This window comes from Cetorhinus maximus, chromosome 14 (genome assembly GCF_964194155.1).
Source record: "Cetorhinus maximus chromosome 14, sCetMax3.hap1.1, whole genome shotgun sequence".
NCBI classification, from domain to species: Eukaryota; Metazoa; Chordata; class Chondrichthyes; order Lamniformes; family Cetorhinidae; genus Cetorhinus; species Cetorhinus maximus.
Genome location: NC_135892.1, coordinates 103,787,100 through 103,803,093, shown reverse-complemented (window position 1 = coordinate 103,803,093; position 15,994 = coordinate 103,787,100). Strand labels below are relative to the sequence as shown.

The 15,994-nt window shown below is 44.2% G+C and overlaps 1 protein-coding gene across 3 annotated transcripts in view; it reads right to left on the bottom strand.

Moving 5' to 3' along the window:
* The window catches only part of smyd3 (SET and MYND domain containing 3), a 732,860-nt gene extending 718,562 nt beyond the window's left edge, over positions 1-14,298 (bottom strand). The window contains exon 1 of one of the 3 annotated variants that reach the window (XM_078557395.1): positions 14,063-14,298. In XM_078557395.1, the coding sequence (XP_078413521.1) occupies positions 14,063-14,277 (215 nt within the window). In that variant the 5' untranslated portion in view covers positions 14,278-14,298. Of the gene's footprint in view, positions 1-13,667; positions 13,713-14,062 lie in introns of those variants that run through there. The other 2 variants (XM_078557396.1, XM_078557397.1) reach the window with 2 other exon arrangements.
* Between the last annotated feature and the right edge of the window lie 1,696 nt (positions 14,299-15,994).

The following is a 15,994-nucleotide window of genomic DNA, read 5'->3' as shown; positions in this document are numbered from 1 at the left end:
CCAACCTAAACTGGCTCCATCAATTCAAAAAAAAAGGATTTCAGAGGGACCACGGTCACATGATTCGACTGAAGAAGCTGAGGTCTTTCCCCTTGGAGCAGAGAAGGCTCAGAGAAGAACTGGTAGAGTTATTTAAAATTACAAAGCGATTAGATCGGGTAAATAGAAGGAAACTGTTTCTAACGGCCAAAGGGTCGATAAAAAGAGGGCACAGACTTAAGATGATTGGCCAAAGAACCCAAAGTAACATGAGGAAGAACTTTTTTTATGCAACAAGTGATAAGGGTTTGAAATGCTCTGACTGATTGGGTGCTGGATGTGGATTTATTAGTAGCCGTGAAGAGGGAATTGAATAGTTAGTTGAAGGAGGAATTGGGGAAGAGCGGGGGAGTGGGACTGACTGGATTGCTCTTGAAAAGAGCCAGCATGGACTCGATGGGCTGAATGGCCACCTTCTGTGTATTGTAAAATTTGCCGCATTATGGTAATAGAATCATTTCTAAAGAGTGGCAACTGTCCTGCACTGTGGTGGGTGTCAATTTTCCGGACTCAGCGACCCTTACTGGAGATGCGGTCAATATTGGTCACTCAACTGCAATCCATCAAGACCAGCACGAGAGGATCGAGCTCTCACACATGTCTCCTGGGCCCAAACATCACATCTGGGGTCAGCGAGCTGAGGCTCAAGGTTGTGGCATTGCCACTTCTCACAGAGGTCAGCTGAGACCACTGAACGGTTATCCTCACCACAGCCATTTAATGCTGAGGGTAAGGCTGATTTCTCAACTCCCAGAGAGACTTCAGAACCATTTCCAGAGAAAGCCTGGGTTAAAAACAAGGTCAATCGTCCCATCCAGCCAGCCCTGGCCAAAGCAATGTGCCTCATCCTAAATTCCACTGCATTTCAACACAGCTCAAATTCTTTTTTTATATATTCATTCATGGGATGTGGGCGTCGCTGGCTAGACCAGCATTTATTCCCCATCCCTAATTGTCCTTGTTCAGAGGGTTGTTAAGAGTCAACCACATTGCTGTGGGCCTGGAATCACATGTCGGCCAGTCCAGGTAAGGACAGCAGATTTCCTTCCCTAAAGGACATTAGTGAACCAGAATAATGCCATATATGCAAAGCTTTCTAAACTTGGTACAAACAATACGAGATGGAATATTCAGCACAGAAACAGGCCATTCAGCCCAACCAGTCCATGCTAGGGTTTATGCTCCACTTCCTCATCTAGATTACTAGAAACAGGCATGTCTTTGATAGGGAGAGATTCAGGATAAGTCTCCTTCAGGCAGGAGTGCCCAAGAGGCAGCATGGGTCGAATGTTGACCAAGAACCTTTTCAATCCAATTCACAGCGGCCAAACCTGCTCCTAACGTTGCAATTTTTCCCTCAAATTCAACACCAAGTATAAATATTGCAAATTTGGACAATTCTTATGTGCTTGTGGGCTGAAAATGATCAGAGTCTGACCAATCAGGGAGCAGCCTTTTTCAATTGTCCAGGCCCCAGGATGTAGGGTCTGAGGGAGTCATGTTTTCGGGCTTAAACGAGGCTGATTTTGGAGGGGGCTGGGGTGGTGGTGGTAGAAAGATAGAGTTGCGGATTTGCTTGCAATGCATGAGGTGTAATCACACGTTACACAATTGTATAATGAGACCCGCTCAATGGTTTTACCAGGTGTATCCTGGTTTAGGAGTATTCCAACAGGCATACCTCTGCTAGCTCTGGCAATTTAAGCAAACTAATCCATGGATTACCAAAAATAGAGGCTGGAGCAACCTTCAGAAGGAATTACAGTCTTCTCACTGCCAGAACATGGAATGAAAATAAACTTAGACTGATGTGATTGGAGCTAGTTCCTCCTCCTCCTCCAGGTGCCATAGCCCAAGTAGTTATTGATGGTAAAAGCAAAATACCGCGGATGCTGGAAATCGGAAACGAAAACAGAAAATGCTGGAAAACTCAGCAGGTCCGGCAGCATCTGCGGAGAGAGAAACAGAGTTAACGTTTCGAGGCTGTATGACTCTTCTTCAGAAGGGTTAATTCTGTTTCTCTTTCCACAGGGCATTGGTGAACATGGGCTTCCATTGTTACGCTTGGCAAAGTACAGCAGCAGTTTGCCAGAATGGCTGACCAGGAAACTCTCTCACTCTTACCGCCTGCCACCAAGCGTATTGGAAGGATTTACAGGCTACAACCAATCTGGACACATTATAAATGCACCCTCCACGGCCATCAGGTCCTGACATGGGATTTGAACGCTACCCACTGCGCCACAAGACCTCCTTGAAAGGGATCCAATCAGATGAGCTTCAGTCGTTGGTTCAGAGCCCATGCTCGAAGGGCGGCCAATGTGGGAAAAGCGACAGTCAGATTGCTACACATCACCAAAGTCGCTGATCCACCAAGGTGGGGCAACATTTTAGTTTGGGAACCAGCCCCTGAATTTAAACTATGTTACGTCTTATCCCATCATCTCAAGGCTATACATGAGCTATTGAGAAAATAATCCACCCGATGTTTAAGGATTTCAACTTTCCTTTTCAGCCAGTTCAACCTCTGCAACTTTTGCTGTAAAACCTACTCACACACATAGAAAAAAAGTGTGAAAAGTCAAAGAGTTGTCCTGCAGCAATAATTTTCACCTTGATCACAAACAAAACTCAAATTAAGCAGCCATTAAGTGATAGCTATGGGTAAATCCTGAGGATCACAGTTCATACGTCACATATAGAATCAGAATGGTTAAAACACAGGAGGGCATTCAGCATGCTGTGTCCATGTCAGCCCTCTACAAAAGAGAGGGCAACTCAGCTAGTCCCACACCCCCACCTTTTCACCACAGCCCTACAAATTTTCTCTCTTCAGATAATTATCCAATTCCCTTTTGAAAACCACGATTGTTCGTAGGGTGTTGGCTAGAGTTCGGTAGGTCTGAAGAAGTCTTCATAGTCATATGTAAGTCTTTATTGACTATTAGAATTAATTACAAATATACAGTAAAGGGTACAAGCTGGGAGCTGTCTCCATGCTTGCTGGTACACATGGCTCTGTCCAATACTAGACTGACCCTGGGTGCAGGTCATGTGCTGTCTTACATCACTGAGTGGGTGGTACTGTGCTCAGTCCCACATTAACTCCATATGTGCCAGGTCCTTATACTACATCTGCCTCCACCACTCTTAGGCAGTGCATTCCATACTTTAACCACTCACTGTGCAAAATAAAAACTTCTCCTCACGTCACCTTTGGTTCTTTTGCCAATCACCTTAAGCGAGCTCCTCTGGTTCTCAATCCTTCCCTCCACCAATGGGAACAGTTTCTCCCTCTGTCTAGACTCACCATGACTTTAAACACCTCTATCAAATCTCCTTTCAACCTCCTCTTCTCCAAGAATGGCCCCAGCTTCTCCATCTGAACACTTTCTCATCCTCACTTCTTGTACTCAACGCCGCTGTTCAAAAAAAATTCAAAATTCTCCTGTCATTTATTCCAGGATTAAAAATGTGAGCGCCAATATATGGAAAGTGTTTGAACCCCTAGGTCAGGGTTCGACACCCTTATTAATAAAAAGAAGAATGACTTTTTAAAATGCAGTCAAAAACACAACGGCCTGAATTTCCACAGAGGGGCAGAGTCGGATTGCCACTCCACTCCTCGTTACTTACCTGGGAAATCCAGCCGCTCCCTTCTCGCCAAGCCTTCCAGCTCAGGCCAGCCGAGAACTGCATAAGGGAATGCGCTCCTGAAGCCTTCAGTCAAGGGCTGCAGAGTCAGAGGTAAGGAAGTCACACCCCTTTTTTAAAAAACAACACTAGCTACCACAGAGCAGGTATATTTAATGGTCCAGCCACTTTTAGGAATCGGGGAGAAGGAAAAGACAGGTCTGTAAGGTAATCGGGGAGGATTGTAGTCGGGTGTTGTGGGAGTGGGGGGGTGACGTCGGGTGGTCAATGTGGGATGGTGTGGTGTGGTCAGTGGTGGGGGAGTCAGTGCTATACTCTTTCTAAGCACTGAGTGAATTTATCTCCAACCAGCTGCTGTGATGAGATTTGAAGCTGTGTTGCAAGATTAGTGAAAGTTGGTCTCAATGGAGCAACGTTGTCACTTGACCATGGTTTCCCTTACCCAGGCATTAGAAGTGGTTTTACTTCCAAATTTTCCTGGGTAACTATTACTGTCAGACAGTCAGAACCGTTCAAAGTTTGTGATTTATATCATATACTTTCTGGTGGCTCTGATTGTACGGCAATTCCCCAACGGAAGTTTGAACTTCCCGGGGCAAACCTTACCCGGGGACATCCTGGGGGTGGGGGAGGGGGGTTCCCAGCACATCTTTGGGGTAACCCCCTCCCCCCAGCTACAATGTCCAGAAGTAACTTCAATATCTTAAGAGCCACAATGCTGTTAAAATGGTAATAATAAAAACAAGACAGAGACACATTTAAAGGTTTCTATGCAACACCAATTTCCTGGCACTCAGAAGTCTACATGTATTAATATCAAGGAAAAGGGCTGTTGACTACTGACATTTAAAAACATTTTTACATAAAAGTTGCTGATACTTTCTCACAAGTACAATGTTCATAAAATTTTTGAAACAAAACAAGCCTTTTCATTACCGTCACCTGCGAGTTTGGCTGGTGGGTGATACATAAGCCATCAATAAAATGATGTCATGTAACATTGAGTGTGCGGCTGTAACGTTAAGGCTTGTAACCCAAGCAAGTTTTCTGTAGAATTTCATATTTTTGTGATTAAACATTTCATAAGTTCTAGATCTTATTTGTTAAAATATTCATCACTAAGACACTCAAACAGAAGCAATTTCGCTAGGCAGGGCATATTCACCCGATAGAAGAAGGTCCCGTACCAAATGACTCTCTGCAGATGAGGTAACTGGAGCCAGGCGAGCAGTGCGGGTGCCCAAAGCTCTGCTTCAAGGATGCTTCCAAGAGTGATGTGAAGGCCCTAAACATTGATTTTTGAACCTTGGAGGCACCAGCTAATGACAGGAGGAAATGGTGACATCACCTGTGGGTCAGAGTGCCCCTTCATGCCAATCAGTGGCTATAGCGGCTTGGCAACTGGCGCCAACACCAAAAACAACAACCCACAACGATACCTGATGACCACTTCACATCTGTGGCAAAACCGGCTTTTCATCAATTTGGTCTTTTCAGCCATTAGCAAAGTGCGCCATGTGAAGCGACCCAAATGGATTCAATTTGCAGCATCCCCATCATCTTCCTTTTTTTTTATATTCATTCATGGGATGTGGGCGTCACTGGCTGGGCCAGCATCCATTGCCCATCCCTAATTGCCCTTAAGAGGGTGGTAGTGAGCTGCCTTCTTGAACCGCTGCAGTCCGTGTGGTGTAGGCACACCCACAGTGCTGTTAGGAAGGGAGTTACAGGATTTTGACCCAGTGACAGTGAAGGAACGGTGATATATTTCCAAGTCAGGATGGTGAGTGACTTGGAGGGGAACATCCAGGTCGTGGTGTTCCCATCTATCTGCTGCTCCTGTCCTTCTAGTTGGTAGAGGTTGTGGATTTGGAAGATGCAGTCTAAGTAGCCTTGGTGAGCTCCTGCAGTGTATCTTGTAGATGGTACACACTGATGCCACTGTGCGTCGGTGATGGAGGGAGTGAATGTTTGTGGATGGGGCGCCAATCAAGCGGGTTGCTTTGACCTGGATGGTGTACAGGTTCTTGAGTGTTGTTGGAGCTGCACTCATCCAGGCAAGTGGGGAGTATTCCATCACACTCCTAACCTTCCATCGATGGAAGGATGTTGATAATCCACGGCCCAGGGGGTTTTTGCATATAAGATTTTCTTTTTAAATTAAAAACACATTTAGATAACTTGGCAGAGGGGAAGAGGGGTTGGGCAAAATTTCCTTCAGCAAAGAGTTCTGAAGCATGGGGTACTTGTCCACATGGAGTGGTGGAAGCAGAGACCATTAATCTGCGTAAAGGGAGAGTGGGGTGATATTTGAAGCAGAGTAGAGCAGAGGGCTATGGGTGGGGGAGGTGAGGGTGGTAAGAGCGGTTTAGGTTTGCTACCACTGACATCTTCTCGCCTGCTATAACCTCCAGCTATTTCTGAGACTCTGAGGACCCCCATCTGTTGGCTAATCAAGGTCTTTACTGAAACTACAGAGTGCTCCCTCCGTGTGCTAATGCAAGAATGAGGAGCAGGAGTAGACTATATGGACCCTTGAGCCTGTTCCACCATGATCCTAGCTGATCTTTGCCCTCAACTCCACTTGTCCGATCCCAGTATCCCTCGATTCCCTTAAATTCCAAAAATCTATCGATCTGAGTCTTAAATATACTCAATGGCTGAGCATGCACAGCCATTTTGGATAAAGAATTTCAAAGATTTGAATGGAGAAATTTCTCTTCACCTACAACCTTAATAAAAAGAACATTTTTTTAAAAAATTTTAGCCAAAAATACGATATTTTAAGAACGAAGAAACAAAGACGGACTTGCATTTATGTAGCGTTTTTCACAACAACTGAACGTTCCAAAGTCCTTTGCAGCCAATGAAGTGCTTTTTGAAGCGTAGTCACTGTTGTAATGTAGGAAATGTGGCAGCCAATTTGTGTACAGCAAAATCCCACAAACAGCAGTTAATGACCTGTTTGTGCTGGTGACTGGGGGATAAATATTGGCCAGGACACCAGGGATAACTCCCCTGCTCTCCTTCAAAATAGTGTCATGGGACCTTTGCCAATCAGCCAGGCTGGGTCTCAGTTTATCGTCTTATCTGAAAGATGGCAGCTCCAACAGTGCAACACGCCCTCATTACTGCACTGGAGTGTCAGCCTGGATTTTTTGTGGTCAAGCTCCAGAGCAGGACTTGAACCTGGAATCTTATGACTCAAGAGGCGACAGTGCTACCAACTGAGCCACAGCTGACACGGGTACGCTGTTACCTGAATGCCAATAATAAAGAAAAACTGGACTGACACGTTTCAGCGACATTTGAAAGGTTTTTGCAAAAAGAAAAGTTGTTAATTGCGTGATGCTTTCTCACAAGTGCAACGTTAACAAAAAGTTTATAAGAATGAAACAAGCCATTAAATTATCAAAATGGATTCAATCGATCATGATCAGGAGCCGCAAGGGTCCTTATTGAGCCACAGCTTGCAGAGCCCCGTCATAGGGCAATCCTCTTACCCTAGAAAGCAATCTGGTCGCTGCACCCCCTCCAAGGCAGGTATATTGTTCCTTCAGTATGTACTCCGGGTGGTCTCACCAAAGCCCACGCAATAAGCAGTAAGGCTTCCTTAGTCTTGTACTCCAACTCCCTTGCAAGAAAGGCCAACATGCCTAATGTCTTCCTAATTGCTTTCTGTACCTGCATGTTAACCTCCTATGCTGTATCAAGTTGTACAACAAATCTGGCAGGCACTTCTAGACGATCCCTTTTGATATAATTTTCATTATTGCCTAATTAAATAAAAATGTAGGTATGGTTCATTGCAGCAGTTTCATTTTACTCCAAGGAGTTAAACATTGAATAGATTAACACTCCGTTCTTCTCCTCTCCCCGCATTAACCCTCCACAATGGCCCAGTCATTCCTCCTGTACAAATCCTGATGTACCAAATTTGGGTAGCGATCTAGGAATCGCTAATCCTTCTGCTACAGTTTGCGTGGCTAGAATGTGGAACTTGATCCCACATGAAGTGGCCGATGAATTTAAAAGGGTCAACCCAGGGAGGAGGAACAGGAGGTTTGTGTGGAGCTTTGGTGCTGTAAATTCTATGCGATTCTACGAAGAGAACAAAAGGATGCAATTGCCTCTTATTTAAAAAAAGTGTTAAAGCTCAACTTAGTTCCCATTGCAAAAATCTCAATTAATGCCCATCCAACATAAAAGTAGCCTTACCCCCTCACTTGTTAACAAAGGAGCACTCATTTCAAAGCCGATTCTTTGGATGATTTGTTAAGAGCCTCGATCTCATCTCAATTTTTAAATTTTGTTTTAAACTGGGGAGATGGCATCGCTGGCTAGGCCAACATTTATTGCCCATCCCTAACTGCCCTCGAGAAGGTGACGGTGAGCTGCCGCCTTGAACCGCTGCAGTTCGTGTTGTGAGGGGACTCTCACGGTGCTATTGGGGCGGGGCGGGGGGGTGGAATTCCGAGATTTTGAGCTCATGACGATACATGTCAGCGTAATCTGTGACTTAGCTTGGTCGTGCTCCACTGTGCTTCTGCTCTTGCCCTTCAAGGTGTGAAGGAAACAGGTTTCGTAGTTGCTCTCGAAAAAGCACAACAAAGATCCCCATGCATTTCACAAAGGATGCATTATATTGTGCAGCTACTGTCATTTGGGTGACTATATCAGTTTGCACACAAGACCTCATGAACAACAATTAAATAAAATGACCAGTTGAATAAACAGAAGGTTGACTAGCATATTATGAGAACTCCCTTCCCTTCTCTGAATAGTGCCACAGGACCTTTAACACTCACCACAACAAGTGCGTTTTTATTCCTTAATTCTTTCATGGGACGTAGTGTCACTGGCAAGGCCCAGCATTTGCTGCCCATCCCGAATTGCCCTTGAACTGAGTAGCTGCCAGGCCATTGCAAAGAGCACATAAGGGTCAACCACATTGCTTTGGGTCTGGGGACATACATAGGCCAGACCAGGTAAGGACAGCAGACTTCCTTCCCTAAAGGACATTAGGGAATCAGATGGTCTTTTACAACAATCGGTGATAGTTGTCATGGTCACCATTTCTGAGATGAGCTTTTCAATTCTAGATTTAATAACGGAATTCAAATTCCACCAGCATTTGTACCCATTCCCCCACAGTATTAGCATGAGCCTCTGAAATACTAGCCCAGTGACATTACCACTACACCACCATCTCCCCCCAGGCTTCAGGCCTCGGTTCCATGCCTCACATGAAGGACAGGATCTCCATGAAAACCGCACATGTTCTACACTGCAGTGAAGAGCTCAGGGCCTGAACTCACAACCTTCTGATTCACCAAAAACACTGCTACCAACTGAGCCAAGCTGACACTTTATAAGACCAGGAAGGTCAAACGTGATTGGCTTCCTTAGAGCCATTGGCAAACACCCAGTAAAGTCAGAACCTTCTCTCTGCATTTAACACAAGCCAGAGGGTGGAAAGGATGATGAGCCCCATAGAGCTGCATCGTAACCTGAAACCCTTGACAAGCCCCAAAGTCTCCATCACCAGCACCTTCTTCCACAGGACTTGCTGATTGTAATTCCTGCTACAAATATCCATGGCAATTTAAAATCTCTGCTTGGCATTGCCTAATCAGTACAAAATCTCAGGCCATCAGTGACCGAAATTTGAATATCTACAGCATGTGCAACACGCACACAATTAGTTCATCCCTTATTCAACTGAAGTTTTGGTCTTTGCTGGGATATAGCGAGCGATAGATAGAGCGCGTGAACGATAGATATAGTGAGAGGGAGCGAGAAAGATATAGTGAGAGAGAGAGAGAGAGAGAGAGAGAGAGAGAGAGAGAGAGAGAGAGAGAGAGAGAGAGAGACCATTCAGCCCACTGTGCCCAAGCCATCTCCTTGATAGAGCTATCCAATTAATCCCACTTCCCGACTCTTTCCCCTTAGCTGTGCAATTTCTTTTCTCTGCAAGTATTTATCCAATTCCCTTTTGAAAGTTAATAAGGAATTAGCTCCCATTGTCCCTTTCAGGGCCAAATTCTGAGTTATTTTCTACTCCTTCACCTCCAGACATTGCCATGACTTGTAAATCATAGATGTCATTCTCATTTCTCTCCAGGCATAAAGTCCAGCCATGATGCATAACACCTAGTGCATTGCAGGAAAAAGAAAGCTTTTTTTGTCGAAGCTTTTCACCTTACACTCATCAGGACAATTCGCAAGAATACGAAATGCAAAGAGAACAACAATTTATACCACATGAGAAGAGAATGCTAATTGGCTGATCACAGTGTGATTGGAACACTGCTTCTCAAACCATTTGGACATTACGCTGCATCAGGTGACATTATCTCTCTTATTAATTGCACAAACCCCAGTGCATGTGGAGAACTCTAGTTTACCATTACCTACACTACAGGGGGAGAAGGACTCTGTCATGGTAGATTCAGCATAGACTTGGGTTTTCAGAAGAAAGTGCCTAATAAGAGGCTCATTTAAATAAAAACTTCAAGTGCATTTTACAACAGGAAATGTCGCAGCATGGAGAGAAAGTTCACTGGTGCTAAATGAGGAGCAAAAATTCAGGGTGAATGGGCATTGCTTCAATTCGGGGAAGGGTTGGAGGTGGGGTAACCCCAAGAGTTAGCACCTGGTTTTTTTTTGTTGGTTATGGCATGTGGGAGGTGGAGGTGGAGACGGAGGGAGGCAGGCAGGCAAATAGTTGTGTAGTGATTATGTTGCCAGACTAATGGCCCAGAGAACAAGTTCAAATCCCACCTAAGCATTTTGAGAATTTGAATTCAGTTCTTAAAAACAAATCAGGAAACAAAAAGCGGGTTATTGGTAAAAGTGAGCATACAGCTGTCAGGATGTGATTTAAAACCCAAACTAATTGACTTAAAACCCAAACTAATTTCAGGAAAGAACCCTGACATCCGTACATAATCTGGCCTATCAGATTATGACTTCAGTCCCACACGAACGAGATTGACTCTTAACTGTCCACTGAACTGGTCTAGTAAGCCACCCAGTTGTCAGGGCAACCAGGGATGGGTCATAAGTGTTGGCCTTGCCACAAAGGCCTACATCTCAAGTATGATTTTTTTTAAACAAAGAAATATGATTTAATGTGGATAAGTGTTACATGATATGTCAGAGTGAAAATAAAGGAATGGGAAAAAATATATAGTGGAAAGATGCTAAATGGATGCATAAACAAGAAAATCTAGAGGATCAAATACAGAACTGTCTGAACATGCAAGAGCTTGTAGCCTAGGCACATAAATGTAATAAATTGGAACAGTGTACAAGTGTAAAGAAGGAAGTTAGTAATTAATTATTAGAAATTAGAGAAATTGCACTACAATAACAACCAATTTAAGATAATCAGTCTAGCTCACAAAGTGGCTCATTCACACTAACTAGAAGCGACATGCTTTCATACACATTCTCTGCAAACAAAAGGAATAAGTTCAAGTCTTGTGCCTTTTTTGAATTACCCAGAAGGTGGGAGGGCCTACAGTTCCCTGTTGCTTTCTCCATGGCAACGCCACGGCCAGTCAGCGCCTTTTTCTCCTGTAGTATAAATTGTTGTGATCATTAGAAATTTGGCATTCTTGCATTTGTCCTGATGGCTGCAAGATGGAAAGCTTTGGAAACACATCTCTCTTTTCAGTGATATTTAAAGGAGGAATGCTGAATTTGTGCAAAACATTGGTTAGATCATTGGAGAAAGCACCTTAAAGCCACACAGGACATACAAAACGGATTCACCATGATGATGCCAGGGATGCGAAACTATAGATCAGAGGGATACTTGAGACAATGTGATTATTACCATGAGGTCAAAGAAGGCTTAGGAGAAGATTTAATGGAAAGTTAAGAGCTATGACAGGTTTTGCGGAGATGAAAAACAAAAAGGCAATTTCCGCTGATGGGTGGGGGTGGGGGTGGGGGCGGGTGGGGGGGTGGGTGGTGTTGGAGGTAGCAATGAATACTCGTCACTTTAAAACTGAGTGTATTAGGTAAAATTTCTTTGCACAGAATTGTTCAAGCAGGGGTCACAAGGATGGCGCAAACAAAGGCCACTCCACCTTTTCAAAGAAAGATTGGATGAATATTTTAAGCAGAGGGAGATGCAAGACAGGAGATGTTGACTCATGTGGAGTATAAGATCCAGGATAGACCTGTTGGCCCAAATGGTCTGTTCCTGCACCGTAAAACTCCATGTAATTGTTCTATGAATGTGTTTTAGATCGTTCTGGCAAGAAACAAACTGCCAAAATGGAACAGTGAAATGGCCTCCTGTGCCGTGCAAATTCTTTGGCTCTCAAAAGATAATCTAATCTAATTTTATTTTTTCCTCTCTCTCATTAAATATTTTTCCAACTTCCTTTCCAACCATATTACGGTACTTGTTAAAAGCTACCCCTCTTATAATTGCCGTCTATTCTCAACAACTGATGTGTCCGTGTTGAACTCCTCCGGATCTTTATTTATTCTTTCACGGCATGTGGGTGCCACTGGCAAAGCCAGCATTTGTTACCCATCCCCAATTGCCCTGGAACTGAACATTTCAGGGAGCAATTAAGAGTCAACCACATTGCTGTGGGTCTGGAGTCACATGTAGGCCAGACCAGGTAAGGATGGCAGATTTCCTTCCTAAAGGGCATCAGTGACCAAATAGGTGTTTACAATAATTGATGATAGCTTCATGGTCACCGTCATTGAGACTGGCTTTCAATTCCAGATTTGTTAATTGAATTCAAATTCCACCAGCTGCCGTGGTGGGATTTGAACCCACTTTCCCAGTGCATAGCCTGGGCATCCAGATTACCAGCTCAGTGACATTACCACAATGCCACCACCTCCCCGATAATTCCAGTTTATTCCAATGCTTCCAGCATTCAGATAAACACAGGCACTGTAGCATAATGGTTACGTTACTGGACTAGTAAGCCAGATAACTGGACTAATCATCCAGAGTTGTGAGTTTAAGTCTCACCATGGAATCAAAGAGCTAATACCTGTAATGGTGAATAGGAAACTATCAGATTGTGTAAAACCAAATCTGGCTCACTAACATCCTTTAAGGATAGAAATCTGCTGTCCTTTCCTGGTCTGGCCTACATGTGACTCCAGACCCACAACAATGTGGTTGACTCTTAACTACCCTCTGAAATGGCCTAGCAAACCATTCAATCCTACCAAACCTCTACCCTTGCACCTTCCCAGGAGCAATTAGGGCAGGGCAATAAATGCCAGCCTTGCCAGTGATGCCCACACCCCAAAAATGAAAAAAACTCAGGTTCCTTATCAGGATGTCAGGGGTTTTTTAATGGGTTGATTAACTTGGTTTTACTTAATCTTCATATCCTTAAAGTACCTCAAATTTCTGCTTTTGTTAGGAATCTGAGTCTTTACATTTTCCACATCTGGTTTCAAACAGCTTTCATTCCGTCTTCCACATTAACAGCAAATCTCCTTATTCCTACCAGATGTAGATACAGTTTATCTATCCTGCGCCAGCCGGGTTTAATCTCAATGCAATTCCAGTCATACATGAAGCCGACAGCATCACCTTGCCCCGTGAATCTACCCAACTTCACTGCACTTCCGTTCAAACTGACCGGTTCTTCCAAATCCTCTCTCTTCTGCTTCCCATTGCCAGACAACATAACAAACTTGCTTTTGAACACTATAACAACACGAGAGCATCCCTCAGCCAACAGATTCTGATCATGACTACAGTTGTGTGTGTGTGGGGATGCTTGTTCAGCACAATGCTGACTGCCACACTTCCCACATTACATCAGTGACTAGATTTGAAAAGTGCTTCACGGGCTGTAAAATGCTTTGGGACTTCCTACGGCCGCTACACAAGTGTAAGTCCTTTTTTTCCCCTCGACCTGTGAGTAAACAATACACAGATAATGTACTCAGACAATAGCAAGGCAATGATTACAAACTTCCTCAAGGAGTCTTCTTTGGAAGAGTCATATTGGAGTGGAAACATTGACTCCGTTTCTCTCTCCACGGATGCTGCCAGACCTACTGAGTTTTCCAGCACTTTCTGTTATTATTCCTGAAGCAGGGGGATTGTGTCCCAGGTTATCCCAGCACCTTCTTATAACTGTAAATCTCTCCTGCGCTGCGTATCAAACATATTAAGATCATGAATGCTAAAAGCTTTAAATCAAGGGCTATACAGATGATAAATAAACTTAAACACGGGGTGTTCTGTCCTAATGTGAAGGTGTGCACAGTATATCCCGCCTCCTTGATAGTTGCTACAGGCATAGCGACAGGTACAGGACACAACTCAGCAATGGGCAACATGCAGCAAGTCAGACATCACTGGTACCTGGAAAAGCAGTGTTCGCAGACCGAGCCCCTGGCTTTCTTGGAGGGGATGCACGTGTAGGGCGAAGCGGAGTAGAGGAGCTGCCCCGGGGGCACAGACCTGCTGGCCTTTAACCCTTCTCCCCTGTGCCCACAGCTACTCCTCTGGAAGTGGCGCGCCATCCGGCCCGCACAGCTGATTTGGAATCTGGAGACAGGCACGTTCTTCGACGTCATGCGTCGTTCGCCCCGCCCACCGACCTCTACGTCAGACGTTGGCGTCGGAATCGCCGCTGTCACGTGACTTGCCACTCTCTCTGTGTTACCTTTTCAGCTCATCTCCCACCCTCACCCTCACCAGGTGTTGTTCCAGTGTCATCCAACCCAGGACAAACTGCAAAATAAAGGAAACTTGCATTAATCAGCAACAAAATGCTGGCTTTGCCAGAGGCGTTCACATCCCACGAAAGATTTTTAAAAATGCCCTTCAGACCTTGGCAGTGCCCACCAGTGGCACAACAAGGACTGAAATGAACACTGCCTGGTCATTGTCCAGGGCCATTCATGGAAGAGAGGAAGGCGGAGCTAGCTGCACCTGACCTGAACTGTAGACTTTGGCCAGGCTCAGGAGGAGACCCATGAGAAAGGCCTTCCAATGTGCCTGTCCCTCTCTGCACCTCATCTTGGTGTTGCAATTGGGCATTATGGTCCCCTGATCTCTTACAGTCAGATCCATTTATTTTCATTGATATACTTAATCTATGTTAGTGCATCCCACAAAACACACCTCCAATAGTTTAAATGGGTTTGCAACCTGATTTTAATCTTATCCCTGCAGTTCCTCCCAATGTTCATTGCTCTGCAACTGCTTAACTCCACAATTTATAGTGCTAAACAGAATGCATTCATTACATAGAATTTATAGTAGAGAGATAGGCCATTCAGCCGAATTCACTTATGCGAGTGTTTACACTCCACTCAAGTCTCGACTGCCCTGCTTCAACTGAATCTATCAGCATATCCTTTTCCTTTCTCCCTCATGTGTTTATCTAGTTTCTCCTTAAATTAATCCAAGTAGTTGCCTCAGCCACCCCATCTGGTAGTTAATTCCACATTCTAACTACTGTCTGTGTAAAGAAGCCTCTCCTGAATTCTTTATTGGATTTATCAGTAACTGTTATATATTTCTGGCCTCTAGTTTTGGAATATTCAATTAAAACATATAAATGTTCAAGAATTCTGTCCCAAGATTTTCTTTTAAGATGCAATGGATAGGAAAATCTGTTGATTTCAAATCATGTGCAATGTATTTTTAATATCTATGTATTTATCAATGAGATATGCTTGATCACTTTCATGCTGTCTCAGCATTGCAAAGCTGGGGTAGAATTTAATTGTTTTATTCGTTGCTAGAAATTGCTTAGTGAGAAAACCAGTTCCACAGAGGATTACTGCAACATGCCTGATTGGCCATTAGGTACTTTTACATTTTTACTTGCAAAGTGACTAAATGCGTTCCCGAATAACGCTTAGGCAGACTGTTAGATTGTTACACCACTTTACCCAAACTCCTTGCTGAGGTACAATTCCAGATCTAGCAGTGTCCTTCTGTGACTTTATCCATGCACCATTCTTCATGTGTCAGCCCAAACAGCATTCAGTGATCTAAGTTTTGGTTCACAATGCCGGGGCCAAATTGGGCCCACTTTATGATGTCAAACAGTCCTTCAAGCCAATCCTGATTGAAGAAAGATCCACCTGTAGAAACTGCAAGAAATAACAAACAAGCAACAGTGCCAGTTTTCAATGGGAACATACGTGCCTTTAGCTCCCAGCAGCATTGTTGCGTCTCTCCAATGGGGATCTGCTTGAGGAATCCACAGTACTACAGATCTCAACGTTGTAGTCATGTTTAATCTGATCCCCTACTAATGGGAGCTCATTCAACTGCAGC